Source organism: Carcharhinus amblyrhynchos, chromosome 1, assembly GCF_965287045.1.
Source record: "Carcharhinus amblyrhynchos chromosome 1, sCarAmb.v2.hapA, whole genome shotgun sequence".
NCBI classification, from domain to species: domain Eukaryota; kingdom Metazoa; phylum Chordata; class Chondrichthyes; order Carcharhiniformes; family Carcharhinidae; genus Carcharhinus; species Carcharhinus amblyrhynchos.
Window position 1 is genome coordinate 88,767,693 of NC_137324.1, and position 24,549 is coordinate 88,792,241.

Below are 24,549 nucleotides of genomic sequence, written 5' to 3' on the forward strand. Positions count from 1 at the left end.
TTAGCCATCCAATTTCAAAGTTCACCTGCGAAAAGATACTTGACCACAAGAAACCTTGCAATGTGCTGTACACCCTTTACTTTACAAGGCCCTCACCTTCACTTTAAAACACTGAATCCACTCAAGAAACCACAGGCCTGCCATGTGAGAGACTGAAAATCATAAATCAGAGACTGAATTAAATATAATCTTTAAAAATGCACTTCCTTTGTGTATGTGCATATACATGTGTGTGTGTATGTGTGTGCAACTGTGTGCATGCACCCGAGAATGAGTGTGTGACATTATATTAAGTTGTGTTAGGCGCACGCGAATAAATTTTTTTTAAACTCACAAAAGCTTGTTGTTGAATTATTTAATAGGAATATATGCTCTAAGACTAAGCAAAGACACTGATTATTGGTAGTAAGAGAACAAATAAATTCTGTCCATGACAATATCTCCCCTAACCATGTGTCATCATGATGCATCAGCTCTCTTATGTGTCCTCACAGTGTCATTACATTCTGACTGCACAATTGGAAATATCAGGGTGGATTTTACAAATTCATGCTATGGAGATTCATGCATTTGGTGCATACTGAACTGTAGAAAATCCTGCAGAACCTAGTGAACTCTAGAACTGAATTTCTGACATGACTCCAAGCACACTGATGTCTGCACTGAAAGATATGAATTTTAAAACATTGAATTCATGCTTCTCAGATTAACAGTTGGATTTCCAGTCAAAGCGCCAGTGGGCATTGGCACTGACAGGATAGGAAAATGTGGAAAGCCGTTTAAAGAGAACGATTCTCCAAATTTTCCCATCCTCCCCGTGATGATGCCTGTCAGTGTCAGGGCCAGAAAATCCAACAACAATCAGCGCAACAAGAGTCCAATCAGATCTTGCATTGGATAAGCTTGGCAGCTATTGACTGCCTCGTTAATGTTCAATTCTGAATGTGTAATATCACTTAAGGATTCTCTGATACAGTATTAGTCATGTTCCTATTTTGTGACATGCTGAAAAACCTTTATGCAATAACGTTGCTGGAGTTCCTTGATGCTTATGGGACCACCCTCTTGTTTCTTACCATTACAATGACTACATTTCAAAAGTACACTGATTTTCAAGTAGTTTGGGAGATCTGAAGGTTGTGAAAGGCACCGTACACAACAATGTTGTATTTATATGGTGCCTTTGCTAGAATAAAACATCCCAGTTGCTCCACAGGAGGGTTAAAAAGCACAACTTGACACTGTCATGTAATGAGATATAAGGTCAGATGACCAGTGGGCAGAGAGGTATGTTTGAAAGAGTGTCTTCATGGAGGAAAGAAAGTTAGAGAGAGATGTAGGACTTCAGGGAAGGAATTCCAAGCCTCTAGGTTGCTGATAAAATAATTGAGCTTTTAAATACTTGGAATCATTTCTCGAATCCTTTGCACAACTGAAAAGCTGAGCATAGTGGTAATGAATAACTGATAATTCCACCTGTTAACTTGGCATTTATTATAATATTCTGTCACAGCAAATAACAGTGCAATAAGTCAAATTTCTGGGACTGTGTTCATAGCAATTCTTGATCCAACATGCCACAGCCACTATATACTTGCACAAAAGATTTCTGACAACCTAACATCGATTGACGGTGAAGTTTTGTTGCCCTTCCCAACGAACAGAAACCTTCCTACAACCTGCAGACTTACATTCTTTGAGGGTGTACATCATTGCATGTATAAATGTAATGAAAGACAGGTTGGGTGGCTCAGTATTTCACAGCAGTCACATGGTGCAATAAGACAATAGAATTCTAAAGATAGGGAATTGGGATAGGAAGCTCCCCTCACCCTTTCCCTCCCTTTCCCTTTGCATTTTAGATCATTTGTGTTCATGTCCTTTATCTCCATATTAATGTGTGAAATTAAAAGGTCTAGAGAAAGGAGTATAAACTACTTACTCATGTGAAGGAATGGACTGCATAGGGCTGTGTGCTGAAGGAGGCACCTCATTGATGCAATTGCTTAAAAAATCGAACTCTTGCTTGCATTTTATTGCTTTCATCATCATGGGATCTTGTTCAACAGGATTAAGTAGCTGATCTACACATCAGAAAACAAAAGGAGCTGTTAATCAAAAACTAGATTTTTTGAGGTGCATGGCATCATATCGCGCATTTATATTCAGCGCTAAACAGCTTCGCACTGAATCTCGCGTTACATTTGTATTAGTAACTGGAATTTAGTGCAGTGTATTTCCAAGTCAGGAAGATGTGGTTCTTACTCACCTCCTCGCGGATGGTTGCAAAGTTGCACATGCTGCTGCCTAGAAAGATGTCGGGCACCAGGGATTGTACAATGCATAAGAGGACCTAAGAAAGGAAAAGAGATATTAGAAAAAATGAAGTACTCAAGAAAGCAAATAATGCATCATGAGTGGGATTTTACGGCCTCGGAGACCTGAAAATCCCACCTGAGGTCAATGGACCTTCCCACTGTCTGTCCCTCGTCCACTCCGATTCCTATGGCGGGCGGGGCAGTAGAACTCCGGCAAATGTTTGAATTTTATTAAATAGAATCCCTAGTGTGCAGGAGGCCCATCGGGTCTGCACCCATCCTCCAACAGAGCATCTTACCCAGGCCCACCCATCACCCTATCCTCATTGCCACACATGTTACCCCACTAATTCCCTTAACCTACACCAAGAGGCAATTTATCATGACCAATCCACCTAACTTGCACACTTTTGGACTGTGGGAGGAAACTGAATGTGCAAACCCCATACATTTAGTCACCCAAGGCTGGAATTGAATCTGGGTCCCTACTACTCTGAGGTAGCAATGCTAACCAGTGTACTACTATGCCATCCTGATAATTTCAATGTCAATTATTTGATATGCAAATTTTAGCTGTTTTACCCAGTGCCAAATCAGGTGAGATAGTGATGAAAAGGCAGCACAGAGGTCTACCACCACCTCTTAGCTTGTTCTCTACGTTCCTCCCTCGTCCTGCCGTGACTATCATTCCTTCCTTGACCATTATATGTAAATACTGGCTGGGTTGTGGGTGGGGAGAAATTAAGAACATGCTCTTCCATTCCATTTCTCTCCCATCCATTTCTATTATTGCCATCCTCATTACTGTCTGGTGGAAGGTGCTGGCAGACCTGAGGTGGGTAGTCATGGCCCTGACATGCAAGGCATTGTGGGAAAAAGCACTGCTGAAACCTCCTCTCTTCTAATCGTGACCCAGTGCAGATATCCTTGCAGTCCTTGGTCTCTCTGTCTCTTTAAGACTTACACATATATAGTTCCTGCCATCTTCAGAGGCTTTCTTGCCCCTTAAGGCACCTCACAGTGCTGTCACAATCTACTCATAGCAGCACTGCTTTAATTTCCTCTTTAATCATGTCGGGATCACTCATGATATTGGAAATCTCACTGGGAGAACTCTGTGTATGGCCAATAGCTAGGTCCGGTAAGCAAGTCAGGGCAACCAGGGGGAACTGCAGGAGTGTGGAAGGTCTGCCCTATTGTGATCCCAACCCTGGGAGGAATACCCAACCAAGCTTTTGGGAAATTAAGTAGTATTAAAAAACTTTGAAATAAGTTATCACTTTAATTGCCAGCATGGCTCAGTGGGAGCCATGTGTGTACTTTCAACTCTGAGCTAGAAGGTTATGGTTTTGCGGCCTAGGACTTAAAACATCTAGTCCAATGCTTCAGTGTAATAGTGAGAAGAGTCCAAATTGTCAATAATCTCATACATGCTGCAATGAAATCATTAGTGCACATATCAACATTAAAAAGGGCAAAGTTTGCTGACCCTGTAGACTTTTATGACCTGCTCAGATAGTAGAATATAGGCCCCAGAAAGTGCACTCACCTTGTGGATTATTTTTCATCTCGTCCTTTATCATTATAGGTTGTGTGTACACAACAGGCTGTACTACCACTGGGTGAATGACCGAATACAAGCCTGAGCGGGATAACAGTGGAGCTGTAAGCACTGTGGGGATGGTTAGCGGCATGCTGATAGGAGGTTGAGGTGACCTCTTATTAGGTGAGCTGGAGCGAGATATGTTCATTGTCGGAGATGCAGAAGTTAGCATAGTCATTGAATAGGGAGAGGGGGGGGCACTTGATATATGCGGAGAATGTCTTTTATTCAGTGAAAGATCGACTGGTTCAATTTGGCTTCCATTAGCCTCAAGTGATTGAAAGAGTCCACTGTGGCAGCCATGGGAATAAATGAAGCTGTGTTTATTCTCAGGTTTGATATCATTCTTTATTCGGGCCCTATACCCTTGTTGGAATGGCTGTAAGAAAAGAATGGAGAATTACTAGAAAGAAGTTTAAAATGACAATTCTGGAATCACACAGTTAGATCACTCTAGTTTTTAACTACTTTGATCATTTGTGAAGTAGAGTAATGAATATTTCACTATGCTGAGATTTAGGTATCTGTGACTATAGAATACATTCAGGAATCAGACCATTTAATTCCTTTAATTGCACGATTAGTTGTTGTATGGAGTAGCTGAACCACATATATCATTTCTCAGTCTGTGTGAACTAGCTGACCTGAACCTTGACGGTAATGGACAGGGTCACTGAAATTGACCTCAGTACCTCACCAACTGTCAAAAACGTATTTGTAAAGTTACTTGTTCTTTAAGCGTTTAAAAGCAGAAATAATTTCCACTTCTTGCTGTACACATCATCAGCCTGAAATGATACATTTTAGGTCTAAAATTATAAACGGCTTAAAAGCATGCATCTGAAACCTCTCCCCCTACATGAACAGAGATGTTATCCATTTCTATCAAACATATTAATATCTCCAACAAACTTGGGGAGAGAGGGACTTCAGATGAAGATACTAAACATTCACAAGTAGATGTCAGCCATTCTCAGGCAATGAAGACCGCGATTCTTCCATCGCAACCTGCAACTTTTCTGGCGAGTCGCGGTGGGAGATGCACGTTGCCAGCCTTGTTCCAGGATTTGTGCATGCACCAGGAACGCATGCACATCTCCCTGAGCCAGAGAACAGTCGCAGGCTAGACCACGCTGGAAACCGGCAGGGAGTCAGATAAGTAATTTGAATCTGTTTTTAATGTTTTAAATGTCTTTTACATTTCATTATCAGGAACTTACTGGTCCCGATTGAATCTCCCACCCTGCCAGCAGTACTTCATTTCAGCGGGGTTCAGACTAACTCCCCACATTCAGAGAACTAGTGGGAGTCGCCACCGGAATGAAGGGGGGGGGCAACTGGGGCTCCCCAAGGTGTTGGACAGTGGTGGGGGGTGGGTTGGGCATGGGCACCCTGGCAGTGTGCTCCCTGGCACTGCCCAAGGGGCAAAGTGCCCATGCCCAGGGGCACCTTGGCACTGCCCACCAGGCATCAGGCAGTGCCAAGGGGTCAGGGCCTAGGGGTGATCAGTGACGATGGGGCTTACCGTTGCCACTCTGCATGGGGATCAGTCTGGGATGGAAGGAGGGCAGTGACTGGGGCGGACTGGACATCAGGGCGCTCTGGGGTGGGGTAGGTCAGGGCTGGTCTGGATTTGTTGTGGAGGCCATGGAGGGGCAGCAAACGGGGAGTCTGATAGATTGCGGCCACTGCACATGCGTAGAGTTCCAGAGCTGTCAAACACCGGCATGAATAGGCCCCCCCCTCTCCTCCTGGGTTTTTAATGAGGTTCATAATCGGGACCTCTGCAGTGCACAGAGTGGGGAGGTTCGAGTGAGAAGTTGAACTGACAAAACAGTTGGGATCTAGAACAGTTTTCCCGCCAATTCAATGCTTTTGGGAGAATTGCGACTGAGTTTTTCATATTTGAAAGCTGAAGTGAAACTTTGACATAATTTCAGGGATAGTGGAATGGTTTCAATCCTATCTTCCTGGTGGAATCCAGATGGGTGGACATTTAAAACTAGCCATTACTTGCCAATCCCAGAGCTACAGGAACTGACAGATTCTGATGTTTCACTTGCTCACTCTGCTTCCCCAAGCAGCCGGCAAAGATATTTGTCCATAGCATTTTGGATCTCGATGAGGTCATCTGGACCCACCTGTAACTTTAACTCAGCAGCTCAAGCAAAAAGTGAGTGTTTCCTGGCACACTAGCCCAGCGGAGGACTAGAATAGACCTCCCACAAAATTCAGAGAAGCAGAAATGCTCCTTCAGGGAGTTATAAGGGAAAGAAAATATGTATGAACATTTCCTAACTGGCAGCATCAAGCTTAAAAAAAGATAACACATAGTTGAGATTTTAGTACAGGTACGCAAAAGTTAAATCAGATACCTTGAATTTAAGCTAAGGTTTCCAGAGGCAAAGAAAAACACCTTTGAATCGTGTTCCAACAGTAGACTAGGGTATAGAAGAATGCAATTATATTGATGCTTGCTGCTAATAGTGGTGTGAATGGTGGCCTTTTCAATTGGTTTCTTGTCGTGATACCTCACACCGTAATTATATAGAGAGCAACTACTGGAATTCATAAGGTTGGAGGATATGTACTGAATTCAAATTGGAAGCTATAACTACATTTATAGCAATCTTGCATGCGTGAAATTAGGACTGTCACACGAAACCCAAAAGGAAACAGGTGCAATATGACTACAACAGAACTTCATCAGATCTGGGGAGTAGATGGCACAGTGGTTTCGCACTTTTAGATATTCAGCGCTAAAGCATCCCTTCATTCACTACATTTAAAAAGGAATAAAGGCAATTAACTTTAACGATATACAAATTAACAGCAATTAGAATGAAGCAAATGATACAATAAATGATGTAAATGAGTTTGGCCTTTGAAGAGGCACTGTCTTCATGTGAACTGCTTGATATGTCGTTTTTAGTCCTCGGTCTTCCACACTGTTTTATTGAAGCTCAATGGAAACTCGAGCCACTCTACTTCATCTTTAATCAGGCACTTTACTGCCTTCCAGACTCAATAGCTGGAATCTTATCACTGTTCACATTGGCAAGATTCTCCCATCCTACTGCAGTGAACAGAGATTTAGCTGACCCCCAAAATCTCTGAACTCGTTGCAGCGGGAGAGTGACGTGAATGGCAGGTAAGATTGCGTCCATAATCAGGTTAACAATTTCAAATCACAATCCACTTTTTCAGGCAGCAGTAGCTGGAAATGATTTGATTGTTGTCATTTACCATTCTTCTTGAACTATTCTTTAATTGTTCCATTATTATCCCTTTTACCTTGCTCCATCATCCCTTTTGTGATTTAATCTCATCTGCCCTCCACCCAACACAGACTTTCCCTTTGGTTCTGCCCATTCCCTCTTTCCCTGACTCTATTTAATTTAAGCCTGTTACGTATCAAACGATTTTAGCTTTGAGGAAAGGTCATCGACCTGACCGTAACTCTGCCTCTATCTCCACAGATACTGATAAACCTGCTGAGTATTTCCAGCTTTTCCTGTTTTTAGTTTCGATTTCCAGCAGTTTATTAGGGCACTATAACTTGCTGACACAATTCACACAGAAATGTGTTGTTGCATCACAATGATATCATGAACTGGTGATATTTATGACCATCATGTTTAAAGTTGCATGACTGCTAGTTGTTATCTCTTCTCTGTGATTGAGACGATGCTCTTTTAAGACTCGCATGTCGTCATGTTAAAATTCTGATTGATAGATTGCCAGATATATCGGCCCATTTACTTTTCTGAATATCTGCTGCAATTCATAGATGTGAACAGACTGATAAAGTCAATGATTGTAAATGGTTTTCCATGTAACTGATGACAAACATAGGTTTTTTTAGAATAGTTGGAGTGATACAGAGGAAAATTAAACTGGCCATGTTGTTGTCCTTTTTTTTAAAAACTCTTTCATAATATTCACCCAGCTTCCAACAGGAGGTTCTTGTTTCCTCAGCTCTTTATATGTTTACTTGTTTCCGACAATGCCACTTCAGAGAAGTACCAATTCATGAACAGTTTCTTCCCTGCTGCCATCAGATTTTTGAATGGGCCATCCATATTAAGCTGATCTTTCTCTACACACTAGCTATGAATGTAACACTATGGGGGCAATTCTCCAGCCCGCGGTGCTGCATTTGTAGCACAGCAGGCCTGGAGAATCTAGCGGAGGCCATTTCAGGCACTCCCCGTTGGGTGCCCCAGCCTCCATGCATCTCCGGCAGCCAGATTTCTGGCACCATCAGATCTGTGCTGGAAACAGGCATGGTGCTGCATAATGTATGCAGACTTTCATTTTAACACCATTTGAATATCATTAGCGGGCTCGTGACTGAAGTCTCTAGGTCTGCCAGCCTCTCCCCCATTCACTGCAGCTGGCTTTACAGTAGCTCCCCACTTGCAGGGAGCTGGCACTTGACTGCGCTGGAGTGAAGTGGGGGGGTAATTGAGGCCTCCTCAGAAAGTTGGGCATGGGAGGGTGTCCCCTGGGCACTGCTACCTTGGCAGTGCCAACCTGTGGGGTTGGGGGGGGTCCCACTACCACTCTGCACTTAGGCCTGAGTGGCAGAGGGAGGTGGGCAAGCAATCGGGGCTGAGAAGGAAGGGGGGGGAGTACGGGTCAAGGCTGGATGGGGCATGTTTTGGGGGGGGCGGCAGCGATGCAGTAGTCATGGGGTTGGCCAGTGATCGATCTGGCCAGCAATTGGGAGGCCAGCAGACAGGGGCCACTGTGCATGAGTCAATCTCAGCGCTGATAGATTGGTGCAAGCGTAATGGCCCACTCAGTGCTATGCTGCCGGCTCTCTGGCAGAAATAAGCCCCGCCGCAGCTCTTGAGACTATTTCACGCTAGTGCACTCTGCAGTGCACAGAGTGTGGGGGATTCATTTTGAAACTCCTGCTGAAAAAAGTTTTTACTCCAATTCGACACTTAGAATTTTTTGGGGAGAATTGCTCCCTCTATTATGCACCCTCTCCTTTTCTTCTCCCCTATGTACTCTATGTTTTTGCCTGTTTAGCGTGCAAGAAAACATTACTTTTCACTATATCCCAATACATGCGACAATAATAAATCAAATCATTGACTGTGAAGCGCTTTAGGACATCATTGGGTCATGAAAGGTGGTATATAAAAGCAGTCTTTTCTTTCCTTGTTTCCGTCACAGAGGAATTCCAAGAATCCGTGCGGCTCCAAGTTACCTGCAACTAGACCTGTCAGATATGTCAACAGTAATTAGCGTGATTGTCAATTCAATGTTTTAATCCATTTTACATCTCTCTCTGGTGAATGAAACTGTTTTGGATTTTCTGACCAGCTGGTTATCCTACTGATAAAATCATTGTGTGCACCTAGTGTGTTACTGAGCTCAGGCAAAACACTGGAAAAACACACTTTCTCAATTTCACAGGAAGGGGAAATCCTCAGTATGATCAGCATGGCCTATCTTGATCAAGTTCTTTAGACTTAATTAACTGCAGAAATGTCAGCAGAAAGGAAGAAATCTTATTTTCTTTTTACTCAAAAATTAGACACCATCAAAATTGTGGGGCTGCCCACATCTACCAAATTCCTCAGTGCTGAAAGTGTCAGAGATAAGGCATTAGTCAGGATACTTCAGCAAACATCTTCATCATCGTGTAAACTTAAATTCTGCCCCTTTGGTAAAATATGTCGAGCAGAATTCTCCCAAAAAAATTCTAAGCGAAAGTGAAAACTGGAGTAATTCATCCTGGTTTTTTCAGTCGGAGAAGAATCTCCCACAGAGGCCACCAGTATGAATATCATTAAAAATTAGGGGCCAGGACCTATCCCCGCTGGAGAGACTGAAATCAGTGTGCTGAGTGGGCCACTGCACATGCACCGATCTGTCAGTGCTGAGATTGGCACATGAGCAATAGCTCCACACTGCCATCCTCTCGATTGCTGGTCAGTACAGCAACCCCTGCAACACTGGCTCTCCGCCCCCTCAGCCTGATTGCTGGCCCCCCTGACCATTCTCAGGCCCAGCCTTGGCCCCACCCCTCCTGGTCCACGCCTGATCTCAGCCCCCTCCTCCTAATTCCCCTCCTCCAGTTACCCCCTGCCCCCCCTTCCCTCATCCCCCCACCACAGCAGGCTGACTGCCCACTCCAGCTAGCCCTCCCCCCACCCCACCCTGATCGCTGGCCTCCTTCTTCCCCCACTGATCCCAACTAGAGAATGGCAATGGAATCCCCCATCCCCAACCTCCACTGATCATCACCTCGGCCCTGCCCCATCAGACCCTGTTCCCTTGGTACTGCCCGATGTCCAATGGGCAAAGCCAAGGTGCTCCGGGGTATGGGCACTTTGCCTCTTATTCAGTGCCAGAGGCACAGACTGGCACTGCCAAGGTGCCAATGCCCAGGGGACACCACTCTCCCATTGCCCGACCTCTAGGGGCCTCGATTGACTCCCCCGCCCTTCACTCCAGCAGTGTCAGGCCACTAGTTCCCCATTAGTGGGGAGCTACTCTAAATCCCGCTGTCGGGTGAGGTGGGGAGGTGGGAATGAGAAGCTAGCAGGCCTGGAGACTTCTGTCCTGGACCCACGAATCACACTAAAAATAAATTTAAATTTAGATTTAAATGACTTACATGCCTCCCCATCGATATCTGGCATGGAGCAGACGCTACTGGAAATCCGACGCTGGGAGACGCTATCGAAGCAGAAACACATGCGCCAATCCTACACATTGCCTGCCGTGAGATTCTCCCAGCCCACTTCACTAATTTTTTAGCACAGCAGGATGGGAGAAATCGCAGCCATTGATAGATCATGTAAGAAAACTGCCAAATATTTATAGCTTTTTGGTCAAAGTAGTAAGTGAGGAGTGGAGAGATGGTTAAGTGGATTGGCCATACTCAATTGCCACTTGGTGTCCCAGGATTGGGGGATAAGTGGGTTATGGGGATAGGGAGGGCCTGGCTATGATGCTCTGTTGGAGATCCAATGAGCTGAATGGCCTCCTCCTGCACTGGAGGGACTCTGTGCTAGCAGATGTGGCTTATTACATTTTTATTTGATATATTTTATATAGATGCTTTGTTCCCCCAGTCCTGATCTAAAATGCACTGAAAAGTTAATAATTTATTCTGCCTCCCGTTCACAATTACTGACAATTGAGCTTTTCTTCAGCATACATTGCTAAAGAAAGTAACATCTACATGAACAGTGGAACCTTTAAGGACGAACATTGTAAACAACTGTCTTTCTGTAAATCTTCTTAGTCAACAGGCAAATCTGTGGCAATTAACCAATATCCTAATTCCTCCTGCTCATTAATAGGTACCTGAGAGATTTGAATTTTATATCACTGCTTCCCCAATTTAATGCATCATGTAGTGCTTTATTCAAAAAATTAGCAGCAGCCTCGCCTTTGCTAAGTGGTCATGTTGAGCTTTGTTGAATATGAAACCTTATTTGTACTGTCAAACCTCTGGAGATTACATTTGCTTCACATCAGGATGGCCTGCTCTAAGCACAGTTCCCCTGAGTCTATGGTGAGGGTTGACTTAAATCAGTTCATGCATTGAGAAGTATAGAATTTGATTTAATTAAATTGTTTGCCAGTGATGAAGCACATCTCCTGCAAGTATTAATATCAGTCTTACGTAAATCATCTGCTCCACTGCTCCAGACAAAACTGAGGTCAAGAGAAGAGACATTTTCCCTTGGAATTTAATGGGAATGAATACTGTCTCAAATTTTGGCTTTTCCTGGCATCAGCAGCAATGAGCTGAAATGAGCAACAGCTCCAAATTTGTAACAACATGTATAACTATCGGGTCGAATTCAGTTGCTTTGCTAGCTCAGGGATGGAATCCGTGCAAACAGAATGTATTGGAGGCAACTAGACCCGCTCTGTTAAATTGTTACACGCCAATAATCCAAGTAAAGAAAAACGTAAGAACTAGGAGCAGGAGTAGGCCATCTGGCCCCTTGAGCCTGCGCTTTGGATAGAAAACCTGTTTTTTTTAATCATGTACTGCAATGTACAAAATAACACTTACTAAACAACTAATATCTATAACAACAAATAGGGGGAGGCGATGGCCTAATGGGATCATTGCTGGACTATTAATCCAGAAGCTCAGCTAATGTTCTGGGGACCCAGGTTCAAATCCTGCCATGGTGGAATTCGAGTTCAATAAAAAGATTTCTGGAATTAGGAGTCTGCTGATGACCATGAATCCATTGTTGGAAAAACCCTTCTGGTTTACTAATGTTCTTTAGGGAAGGAAATCTGCCATCCTTACCTGATCTGGCCTTTATGTGGCTCCAGAGCCATAGCAATGTGTTTGACTCTCAACTGCCCTCTGGCAACTAGGGATGGGCAATAAATGCTGGCCAGCTAGCGATGCCCATGTCTCACAAATGAATTTAAAAAATCAAAAATTGATAGTTTTCTGAGTGAGAGAGAAGATAAACTTCCTCGTGGAAGTTGTTAGAACTGTATGAAATGGGACTTCTGATTTTTGATGCTTCAAGGTTTGAGCATTTGAAGTGGTGTTGATCATTGCTGCTTTGTTGATGATGCATTGCTGCTGGCATTCAGCATGTTGGAATAAAATGCTACATCTGCTAATGTCTCACATCTGAAATAGTTCTACAGTGTTGCACAGTATTCATTTTAAATTCAGTTGGTTTTTTTTTTAAGATCGGCTTATCTGTTGGTTCTGACACTTGAGTTGGAACCCGGAAGTTATGAATTTAAATCTCACCACGTCAAATTGGAAATTCAATAAATCTGACATTAGGAATAAACAGACCAAATAAGCTGTTGCAAAGTTGTAAAAACCCAACAGGTTAACAAAGTGAAGCAAATGCAAGGCACAAAACTGACATTTGTGAGATGCTGTGAGTCTTGAACAGCAGAATTATATGCGACCGTAATTTGGGATCTCATGACATATAATCGCTATTCCTCCACAGTCACTGGGTCATTGGGATTCCTTAACAGGAATTCCTTACCAGATAGACTGCATCAATTCAAAAAGGCACCTCACCATCACGTTTTCAAGTACAATTAGGGTTGGGCGACAAATGCTCACAATCCATGAAATAAAATAAATATCTGACATTGATGATTCTAACATAAGAACATAAGAAATAAGAAATAGGAGCAGGAGTAGGCCATATAGCCTGCCCCGCCATTCAATAAGATCATGGCTGATCTGAAGTGGATCATCAGTGGGGCAGCACCAGGCACACCTGAAGATGAAACATCAACCTAGTGAAGCAGTTGCACAGAGGCATCTGTGTGCAGTAGATTCTAAACAGGAAAATAGAATTCAAAACCAATGTACCACATCCAGTGAAGAATGTGCAGTCAGTCGAATCATAGAATGCTATGATTCGTTCAGGAGGTCGTCATTTAGCCCATTGAGTTTAGCCCATTTTAGCCCAACCGCAATCCCAACCAGGCCCTATCCCCACATCCCCATGGATTTATCCTAGCTAGTTCCCTGACACTAAGGGGCAATTTAGCATGCCCAATTCACCTAACCAGCACATCTTTGGACTGTGGGAGGAAATGGGAGCACCTGGAGGAAACCCATGTAGACACAGGAGGAATGTGCAAACTCCACAGTGCAAGCTGGGAATCAAACCCGGGCCCCTGGCGCTGTGAGGCAGCAGTGCTAACCACTGAGCTACCACGCTGCCCATAAATGATGGTAACAGACTGAAGTGTTTGCATGTGCCTGCAGCCAAAAGTGCTAAGTGAATAATACTACTGCAGCCTCCATTTGAGAGATGTTCAGTCAATTTAGATAACACCCATGACATTAAAGATCAATTGATATCCTGAACATAGGAACAGCATCTCAGTGGTAAGATTGATAACATGTCCTACAGAATTGGCTTTCCCCAGCCCAAGTTATTCCAGAACAGCTATGACACCAGCACCTGCCCAACACTGAAGCACTTGCGGAATCTCCACCAGAAATCTACCAAGTGGAGAATAATCAATAATAGTTCCAGGGCCCATATGGTAAAACAGATGGTCAAATGGGCTCCTTTTTTTATTTAAATGGTAGGAACTTGATTGATCCACAGGACGTTTTGTGACTCTTCTCAAACTGCGTTTTTGGATTCGTCCAGAAAAGTCTGGTTGAACAAGATCTCCTTTGCATGACCCCAAATTAATCTCAATATTTAAAATATTCACAAGTCTCTATGCTGAGAACAGATTATTCTCAACACTTAAATCATGTTACTAATCAATATGAAATTAAAACACAAGATCCTGGAAATAGTCAGTAGACCAGATAACATCTTTGAGAAGAGTAACAGAGTTAATATTTCAGGACAATAATTATCCTCCATACCTGAAGTATTATCTTGGTTTCTCTCTTCATAAATGTTGCCTGATCTGCTGAAAATTTCCACAATCTTGTATGTTTATTTCAGATTGCCGGTGCTAGGAATGGGGCGAAAACTCCAGACTCAGGTCATGCCCACCATTTTTAAAGGTTTCAAAAATAGGCCCAACTCTGCAAAAGTCCAACCCTAAAGGTTGCATATATTGTACTCTTGCAAGGAGTGTCACTAGATGGTGCTGTATTTGGGCCACACAATTTTTTTTTATTATTTACCTTATTCCAATCCAATCAAGTCAAATTAAAGCCAATTCACAGTCCCAACAAGTTGGGACATTCCCGATCCAAGCTGACAAGACAGGGCTCTCACCACCTGTCTTGGGCTTGATCTACATGATCCAAGCTGACTGGAGTAGGTGTAGCTCCTCCTCCAAGGCTTGACCTAACTGCCTTACTGACAAGTCCCCCATTTTACCCAGTGGATAGCTGAGACAAATAGATCAGAAACATTGGAAGTGGACGGAATCAGACAATGTCCACCAGACCATAGCACTGATATTAAAATTAGCTACCCCCACCCCCCCATATAAACATGAGGGCACTAAGAAGAGAGCAAATCTCCCACTAACAAATTCAACATCCATCCACCTAGCATATTACAACAGTCAGCTCAGGGTGAGGGGAATAATGATGGGCTAGCCACCCAACATACTTGCCCCCCATGCCCCCACCCACTGAAAACACATCCGGCAGGGTGGCCATAAGATCCAGTCCATATTGTTTACAAACTAACAAATAGTTGTGGCAAAGGTAATAATGGCCACCTGACGAATGGTATTGGAAGATGTTCTGCATCTAGAACAAAGAAAATTACAGCACAGGAACAGGTCCGTTGGCCCTCCAAGCCTGCACCAACCATGCTGCCCAACTGAACTAAAACCCTCTTCCCTTCCAGGGACCCCATCCCTTCATTCACATGTCCATACGCCCCTTAAAAGTCACTTTTCTATCTGCTTCCACTATCTCCCCTGCAGCAGCGAGTTCCAGGCACCCACCGCCCTCTGTGTATCAGTATCTGGGAACAGTATTCCAACAAACAGTCAATGTTTTGAGAAGAGGAGGGTGAATGATGGGGAGAACTTGGCTGAAGAATTAAACAAGCAGCTCATTAATAACAGAAGTTCCAGACTATTTTGCAACTCTTGTTCCTTAATCAAGACACACTCCACAGTTGCAACTTCTCACCTTATCTGATTTAGTTATTATTTCTACAGGACTGTTCAACAATATTTTGTTTGTACTTATCTTTTGTTACACCAATTGTTTACACTGAGTTACCATTCAAATTCCACCACCCACCATGGTGGGGTTCGAATCTGGGTCCTCAGAGCATTACACTGGGTCTCTCTATCACTAAGCCACTGCCTCCCCATGGACAGAAAACAGAGAGTAGGTATACACAGGACATTTTCAGGTTAGCAGGCTTTAACTAGAGAGGCACCACAAGAATCTGCAGTTGGGCCTGAGGGGACTGTGCGTTACATATTGAAGTTTGCTGATGATACAAAATCTGATGGGAAGATAAACAGGGCGGAAGATGCAGAAAAAAAACAGACAGGTTGGGTGCGTCAACAGGTAGATGGAGCACAATGTAACAAATGTGAAGCTTTAGTATGAAAAATAAAAAAGCTGAATATTTTCTCAATAGTGAAACATAGATTGTGTGAAATATTTGCATTTGAGGGGGTGGGGTATGGGTCTCCCTGCACAAGAATCACAAAGTTAACATGCAAGTACAGCAAACAATTAGGCAGGCCTAAGAGTAAAGTAATCTTACTACATTATACAAGGCATTGAGACCACACCTAGAATACATTGTACAGTTTGTTCTGTTTCTGGAAGGACAAACTTGCTCGAGAGAGAGGCAATAAAGGTTCACTCAGCCCATTTTTGGGGTGAGGGGATTGATGTATGAGGAGAGATTAAGTAAACTAGGCTTATAATTCTTGGAATTTAGAAGGATGAGAAGCATTCAAACTGAAACATGTTAAATTGTTATGCGGTTTGATAGTGTAAGTGCTTAGAAAATATTCTGCCTGACTGGGGAATCTAGAAAGTGGGGTTATAGTCTCAGACAAAGGGATTAGCTATTTAGAACTGAGAAGAGGAAAACTTTCTTCACAAAGTGTGGTGAATCTTTGGAATTATTCACCCCAGGGAGCAGTGCATGCTTATTCGTTGAGTATACTCAAAGATTGACAGAATGGGGTAGAAGACCAATCATAATAGCATTGATAAGCAGAATAGCTCAAGGGGATGTATGATCTACTCCTGCTCCGATTTTTCAGAAGTGGAACCTGTTAGAACCTGTTCTCATCCAAAGTCCACAGATGGATATTTCCAGCAGAGGGTCATTGGATAATGGTCATGAGGAGTGGAAATTCTTGCCTGGGTTCTCCTTTTAACCCCAACTGAGATTATCTAATGGCACAGACTGTCAATCAAAAGGAGAGCATTTAGATCTGCATGGCTCGGCTATTAACTGGACAAATTCTCTGTGCTGAAGCTTAATCACAATGTATACCTTTCAGGACCCACTGTTAAAAAGAAACAATCCTGTTTAAATGGCAGCCATGTTTTGAAGAAGGAAGTTCTCCTGTAAATTAGCATGACCATTTCATCTGTATTAATGAAGCATCTAGGAAATCCTGAATCAAAAAATAGGTAATGGATTTGACTCCAGGAGATATTGTTTCTTAACTAATCATTTGCAATGCCAATTCATACTCACCATTGAACCTGGTTCCATTGGGTCTTGTTTGCCAGGCAAATGGTCAAACATAAGCATTTTGAATGAGTTGAAACGCCAGAAGAGTTGGGTTTTCTGCCTATCAAACAAAAAGAGAAGGTCTTGAACTTGAATCATGAACTCATTCCGTGCCTAAATATAAAAGGACAACTCAAGTGGATTAAGCAACTATGGAAGCAAGCCAGTGCAGCTTACATGTAGCCTTCAAGAAGAAATGGGGAAGTACCAATCAGTTTTGTCCACTTCCTGGAGGGCTGTACAATAGGTTTCCTCCCACAAACTGCAAAATACATTCCTGAGGAAAGAGCAACAGGCTGATGCCAATGAAAGCACATTGCAATTGCTCTTCATCTGTATAAAAGGAAAACAACCCAGCTAAACACAACACCCAAGAAAAGATGGGCAGCTGCAGTGTGGCCTATCTCCACCGTATGCCTGCCTGTGTCTGCCCCACCCCTCAAATCTCTTGAGAATATGCCTGATTTTAAAGCTGTGTAAACGAATCAGGTTTGAGGGAGTCAAAATCAGACCTAATAAATATTTCCGTGAAAGCTGCTGTTGGAATAGTAACTTTTGCAATTTTGTGAAAAGGTTAAATTTAAAAATGGTTTTTATGTAATCAAACTAAATGTTTGCCAGGTTTTCAGTTGCGGTACATTCTGTTTACAAGGCTTGTTCCTTTCATAAGTATGAAAATATTTATATGAAAATTGCTTAAAATGTTATATTCAAGTGTTTTTATGAGACAATGTGACCCAATATAACAGAAAAGGACTTAAGGTGAGTACATGGTTCATTGCAAATTAAAAGCTGCACTTCATTTATTAACACCATTTTATCATCCATGAACTATTTCATTAACACACATTTAAAAAAAGGATGCACCAAAAATACACCACACAATGGGAAGTACAAGTCCTTTGGGAATTTTTAATGAGGTGACAAAGGGGATTTTTTCTGCACTGCAGCACAGAAAAAGGAGGAGATCTGGCTTCATTCGACCCATATCCCAAGCACTTTCCACATATTTACAAACACATGGGGCAATAAATGCGAACATGTGAAACTACAGAATGAGTGACTTGTGCCAGATACTATTATGATACAAGTTACGCATGGCTGTAATGGATCTTCCCATTTCCCAAATAAACACTCTATTTTCTCAGTTTTCCATTGAGAGAGTGCTAATTTAAAAAAAAAGAGTTCTGCTTTTTCTCAAAACTGCTGAAGATGCATGTCTTCCTTATTTCAAAATTCAGCTCATAGGCTGTAAATAACGTTTTTCCCCTTTTTCACATATAGCACAGTAACATAGGCAGACAGCTAATGTGCAGCAATCATGGAGTTACAGCAAACCTACAAAAAATAATTCTCAAATTTGTGTTTCTTCACTATTGGGAACATAGGGGTGAAGACGGGCACTCAAGTCAGGAGTTCCCACAGGATTCCCTACAGGATTCCTCAAGCGGAAAGGAAATATTTGCAAAACTTATCCTTCCAGTTATGTTCTAACATCTAAATTGTTATTCAAGTTTTGAATAAATATTTGTCCTGTCACTGCTTAACATAACTGGGTGAACCAAAATATAGGAAATTGGAAATCCCAGTGAAATCGACAATGTCTTAATGGATGGAACATTCAGCTCCCACTATTCAGATAGCTGCCACTTCATACTGGCAACTAACTCACTTAAAATTGACTGAAACTCACTCTGCCGAGTTGCATTCATTTCTGCAACCCCCCCCCAACGCAACCCTCCCACTTGCGTTATTTCCACCAGAGTTAAAATCAAGGTTTGAGAGATAAATTCCCAGATGAAAAGAAGACTACTGTATTAGCTCGAGGCACAGATAGTTAAATACTTTAAGACTATTCTCTTAATTTTTGACCAATCAACTCAAATGATACAGCATCCATTTTAATTTAAAAACATAGTTTCTGCTATTTCAGTGCCTTCCCTTCCCTTTCTCTTTGTATCTTCCCAAGTAGCACAATAGTCCCCATGAGAACTGAGGGGCTCCCCTCCCTTTGTTTGAAACTGGCATTGAGGGGCAGCAGTAAACTGTCCACTAATTTTACACAAACGAACACACCAAAGGGTGTATCACTCACCATCAGTTGTTTAGTGACGATGGATAGCCTCACCAACAATTGAGAACAACTTGTTACCTGAATAACTATGGAAAGGGTGTACTGGCCTTTGTTAAAAGTTGCATGTGTCATGGCAGAAGCGTGGTGTGACTGGCCTTCTCACCCACCCAAGCTCGGGGGAGGAATTACACTCTCCAGAATAGAAATGACAATCTTTTAAGGGCAACAACAAAGCATCTTTAATCATCACCCATCCCAAAGGAGAAAGCAGCACATATGATCCCTTGGTAGAATCTGACTAACACGGTTGCCTGATGTGCCTGTTACAGCTTAAATGTGTTGGCAGCATTTAATTCTAAATCAAGGAGTTTCAAGAAAAACTAATAGATAGAAAAAAGGAAAGAATTTGCATTTAAAATGTGCCATTCACAATCATGGGTTGTCCCAAAGCACTTTACAGCCAATAATGTACTTTTTGAAGTGTGGTCATTGCTGTAAAGTACATAAGAACATAAGAACTAAGAAATAGGAGCAGGAGTAGGCCATCTAGCCCTTCGAGCCTGCCCCACCATTCAATAAGATCATGGCTGATCTGAAGTGGCTCAGTTCCACTTTCCCGCTTTCTCCCCATAACCCTTAATTCCCTTGCCTACCAAAAACCTATCTACCCGCGTCTTAAATATATTTAGTGAGGTAGCCTCCACCACTTCAACGGGCAGAGAATTCCAGAGATTCACCACCCTTTGAGTGAAGAAGTTCCTCCTCAACTCCGTTCTAAACTGCTCCCCCCCCCTTATCTTGAGGCTGTGCCCTCTAGTCCTGCTGTCCTTTCTGAGCAGGAAGAACCTCTCCACCTCTACCCTATCCATCCCTTTCATCATCTTATACGTCTCTATAAGATCCCCCCTCATCCTTCTAAACTCTAACGAGTACAAGCCCAGTCTATTCAGCCTCTCTTCATAGCTCAACACCTTCAACTCCAGTATCAGCCTAGTGAACCTCCTCTGCACTCCCTCCAAGGCCAAAATAACCTTGCGCAAGTGCAGCGACCAAAACTGCACACAGTACTCCAGCTGCGGCCTCACCAGTACCCTGTAAAGTTGCAGCAAGACCTCCCTACTTTTATATTCAATCCCCCTCGCTATGAAGGCCAGCATCCCATTTGCCTTCCTGACCACCTGCTGCACCTGTAGGCTGGGTTTTTGCGACTCACGCACAAGGACCTCCAGGTCCCTCTGCACCGTAGCATGCTGCAGCTTTTCGCCCTGTAAGTAGTAGTCCTTCCTACTATTATTCCTGCCAAAGTGGATTCCATTGTATTCCATCTGCCAGGTCCTCGCCCACTCGCTCAGCCTACCTAGATCCCTCTGCAGACTTTCCACACCCTCCCACAATTTGCTGTTCCACTTATCTTTGTGTCATCAGCAAATTTTGACACCTTACACTCAGCTCCCTCCTCCAGATCATCTATATAAATGGTAAATAGCTGAGGCCCCAGCACCGATCCTTGCGGCACTCCACTAGTCACCAACCGCCAATCCAAATAGCACCCATTGACACCCACTCTCTGCCTCCTATTTGACAGCCAATCCCCTATCCACGCTAACACCTCACCCCCAACTCCATGCTCCCTAACCTTCTGTAACAACCTTTTGTGCGGCACCTTATCAAACGCCTTCTGAAAATTGAGAAACACCACATCCACCGGTTCCCCTCCATCTACCGCACTAGACACATCCTCAGAATTCCAATAAATTCGTCGGACACGACTTCCCCTTAACGAATCCGTGCTGCGTCTGCTCTATCAAACAATTCCTCTCTAGGTGCCTCGTTATTTCCTCTTTGATGACGGATTCAAACATTTTTTCTACAACAGACGTTAAACTAACCGGCCTATAATTTCCTGCCTTTTGCCTGCTACCCTTTTTAAACGGCGGCGTAACATTAGCCGTTTTCCAATCTTCCGGCACTTCCCCGGAATCCAGCGAGGTTTGGAAAATAATCACTAAGGCATCCACTATCACCTCCGCCATTTCCATCAGAACCCTGGGATGCATTCCATCTGGTCCTGGGGACTTGTCCACCATCAGTCCCACTAGTCTGTCGAGCACTACCTCTCTAGTAACAATGATCTCATTCAGGCCCTCAACTCCTACCATCTTTCCATAGTTAACACCCGGCAAACTATTCACGTCCTCCTCCGTGAAGACCGAAGCAAAAAACTTATTTAAGGCCTCAGCCATTTCCTCATCCCCCACCACTAAATCCCCCCTCTCATCCTCTAAGGATCCAACATTCACCCTGGCCAGCCTCCTCCTCTTTACATATTTATAAAAACTCTTACTATCCTTTTTTATATTTAGCTCTAGCCTAGATTCATAGTCTATCCTTCCTTTATCAACTTCTTTGTCATTCTTTGTTGATATTTAAACCTCTCCCAAACCTCTTCTCGCCCACTACTTTTAGCCACTTTTAGTAGAAAATGCAAAAACCACTGTCTGCATAGCAAGATCCCACAAACAGCAATTTGGTAACAATCAGATATTTTGTTTTTATGTTGGTCAGAACATGGGGAGAACGCTCCTGCATGCAGCATATGAACAATAGTGCCTATTCTGAGAAAGGCAAGTGATAACAGATAAACTATGCTTCATTCAGTGAATGATTCACCAGTAGGGCTCGCTTATGTTATAACGCAACTATTGACGACTTTGGTGACAATTCAGGAGCAGCAGAGATTCAACCCAATGCTTTTGATTTTGATTTGATTTATTATTGTCACATATATTAGTATACAGTGAAAAATATTGTTTCTTGCACACTATACAAGTGTACCGTTCATAGAGAAGGAAAGGAGAGAATGCAGAATGTAGTATTACAGTCATAGCTGGGATGTAGAGAAAGATCAAATTTGCGGATAACACTAAAGTTGGTGGAGTTCTGCACAGTGCAGAAGGATGTTGCAGCTTACAGAGGGACATAGATAAGCTGCAGAGCTGGGCTAAGAGGTGGCAAATGGAATTTAATGCAGAATAGTGTGAAGTGATTCACTTTGGAAGGAGCAACAGGAATACAGAGTACTGGGCTAAATGGTAAGATACTTAGTAGTGTGGATGAGCAGAGAGATCTCGGTGTCCATGTGCATAGATCCCTGAAAGTTGGCACCCAGGTTGATAGGGCTGTTAAGAAGGCGTACGGTGTGTTAGCTTTTATTGGTAGTTTCGGAGCCATGAGGTCATGTTGCAGCTGTACAAAACTCTGGTGCAGCTGCACTTGAAGTATTGCGTACAGTTCTGATCGCGCATTATAGGAAGGATATGGAAGCATCGGAAAGGGTGCAGAGAGATTTACCAGGATGTTGCCTGGTATGGTGGAAAGGTATTAAGAGGAAAGGCTGAGGGACTTGAAGCTGTTTTCATTTGGGAGAAGAAGGTTAAGAGGTGGCTTAATAGAGGCATATAAAGATGATCAGAGGATTTTTAGGGTGGACAGTGAGAGCCTTTTTCCCTTGGATGGAGATGGCTAGCACAAGGGAACATAGCTTTAAATTGAGGGGTGATAGTTATAGGACAAATGTCAGAGGTAGATTCTTTACTCAGAGATTAGTAAGGGCATGGAATGTCCTGCCTACAACAGTAGTGGACTTGCCAACATTAAGGGCATTTAAATGGTCATTGGATAAACAATATGGATGTTACTGGAATAGTGAAGGTTAGATGGGCTTTAGACTGGTTTCATAGGTCGACGCAACATCAAGGGCCGAAGGGCCTGTACTGTGCTGTAATGTTCTATGCTCTATGTCCTAACTTAATATGAGGTAGATCCATTCAAAAGTCTGATGGCAGCAGAGTCGTTTGGTATGTGTCCTCAGACTTTTGTATCTTTTTCCTGGCGGGAGAAGGTGGAAGAGAGTATGTCCTGGGTGTGTGGGGTCTTTAATTATGCTGGCTGCCCTCCCGAGGCAGCAGGAAGTGTAGACAGTGTTAATGAGCAGGAGGCTGGTTTGTGATGGACTGGGCTTCATTCACGACTCTTTGTAGTTTCTTGTGGTGTTGGACAGAGCAGGAGCCATACCAAGCTGTGATATACAACTAGAAAGAATGCTTTCTATCGTGCCTCTGTAGAAGTTGGTGAGAATCATAGCAAACATACAAAATTTCCTTAGTCTTCTGAGAAAGTAGAGGCGTTTGTGGGCTTTCTTAACTATAGTATCGGCATGGAGGGACCAGGATAGGTTTTTGGTGGTCTGGACACCTAAAAACCTGAAGCTTTTGACCAGCTCTACTTCATCCCATTGATGTAGACAGGGGCATGTCCTCCACTATACCTCCTGCAAGTCAGTGATAATCTCCTTCGTTAAGGAGAGATTATTGTTGCCGCACTAGTTCACCGTATTCCTTATCTCTTTCCTGTACTTCGTTTCATCATTGTTTGAGATCCAACTCACTGTGGTGTGTCATCAGCAAACTTGAAAATTGAGTTGAAGGGGAAATTGGCCACACAACCATAGGCGTATAAGGACTGTATAGAGTCATAGAGGTTTACAGCATGGAGACAGGCCTTCAGCCCAACTTGTCCATGCACCTTTTTGTTTTAAAACCCCTAAGCTAATCCCAATTGCCTGCATTTGGCCCATATTCCTCTTTACCCATCTTACTCATGTAACTATCTAAATACTTTTTGAAAGATAAAATCGTACCTACAACTACCTCTGGCAGCTTGTTCCAGACACTCACCATCCAATGAAAAAATTGCCCTTTTGGACGCTTGTATCTCTTCCCTCTCATATTAAGCCTATGCCCTCTAGTTTTAGACTCCCCTATTTTTGGGAAAAGGTGTTGACTATCTAGCTGATCAATGCCCCTCATTATTGTATGGACGTCTATAAGATCACCCCTTAACCTCTTATGCTCCAGAGAAAAAACTCCCAGTCTATTCAGCCTCTCCTTATAACTCAATCCATCAAGTCCCGGTAGCATCCTAGTAAATCTTTTCTGCACTCTTTCTAGTTTAATAATATCCTTTCTTTAAAAGGGTGACCAGAATTGCACACAGTATTCCAAGTGTGGCCTTACCAATGTCTTGTACAATTTTAACAAGACATTCCAACTCCTGTATTCAATGTTCTGACCAATGAAACCAAGCATGCCAAATGCCTTCTTCACCACTCTGTCCACCTGTGACTCCACTTTCAAGGAGCTATGAACATGTACCCCTAGATCTTTGTTCTGTAACTCTCCCCAAAGCCCTAACATTAACTGAGCAAGTCCTGCCCTGGTTCAATCTACCGAAATGCATCATCTCGCATTTGTCTAAATTAAACTCTATCTGCCATTCATCAGCCCATTGGCCCAATTGATCAAG

General features: G+C 43.1%; 1 protein-coding gene across 5 annotated transcripts in view; it reads right to left on the reverse strand.

The window, feature by feature from the left end:
• LOC145343059 (Krueppel-like factor 3) overlaps window positions 1–24,549 on the reverse strand; it is a 92,374-nt gene that overhangs the window by 26,050 nt on the left and 41,775 nt on the right. For all 5 annotated transcript variants that reach the window (XM_080188882.1, XM_080188861.1, XM_080188872.1 and 2 more), the window contains 4 exons: window positions 17,076–17,172; window positions 3,868–4,300; window positions 2,270–2,353; window positions 1,943–2,084 (listed from right to left, as the gene is read on the reverse strand). In XM_080188882.1, coding sequence (XP_080045008.1) covers window positions 1,943–2,084; window positions 2,270–2,353; window positions 3,868–4,300; window positions 17,076–17,132 — 716 coding nt within the window. In that variant the 5' untranslated portion in view covers window positions 17,133–17,172. The remainder of the gene's footprint in view (window positions 1–1,942; window positions 2,085–2,269; window positions 2,354–3,867; window positions 4,301–17,075; window positions 17,173–24,549) is intronic.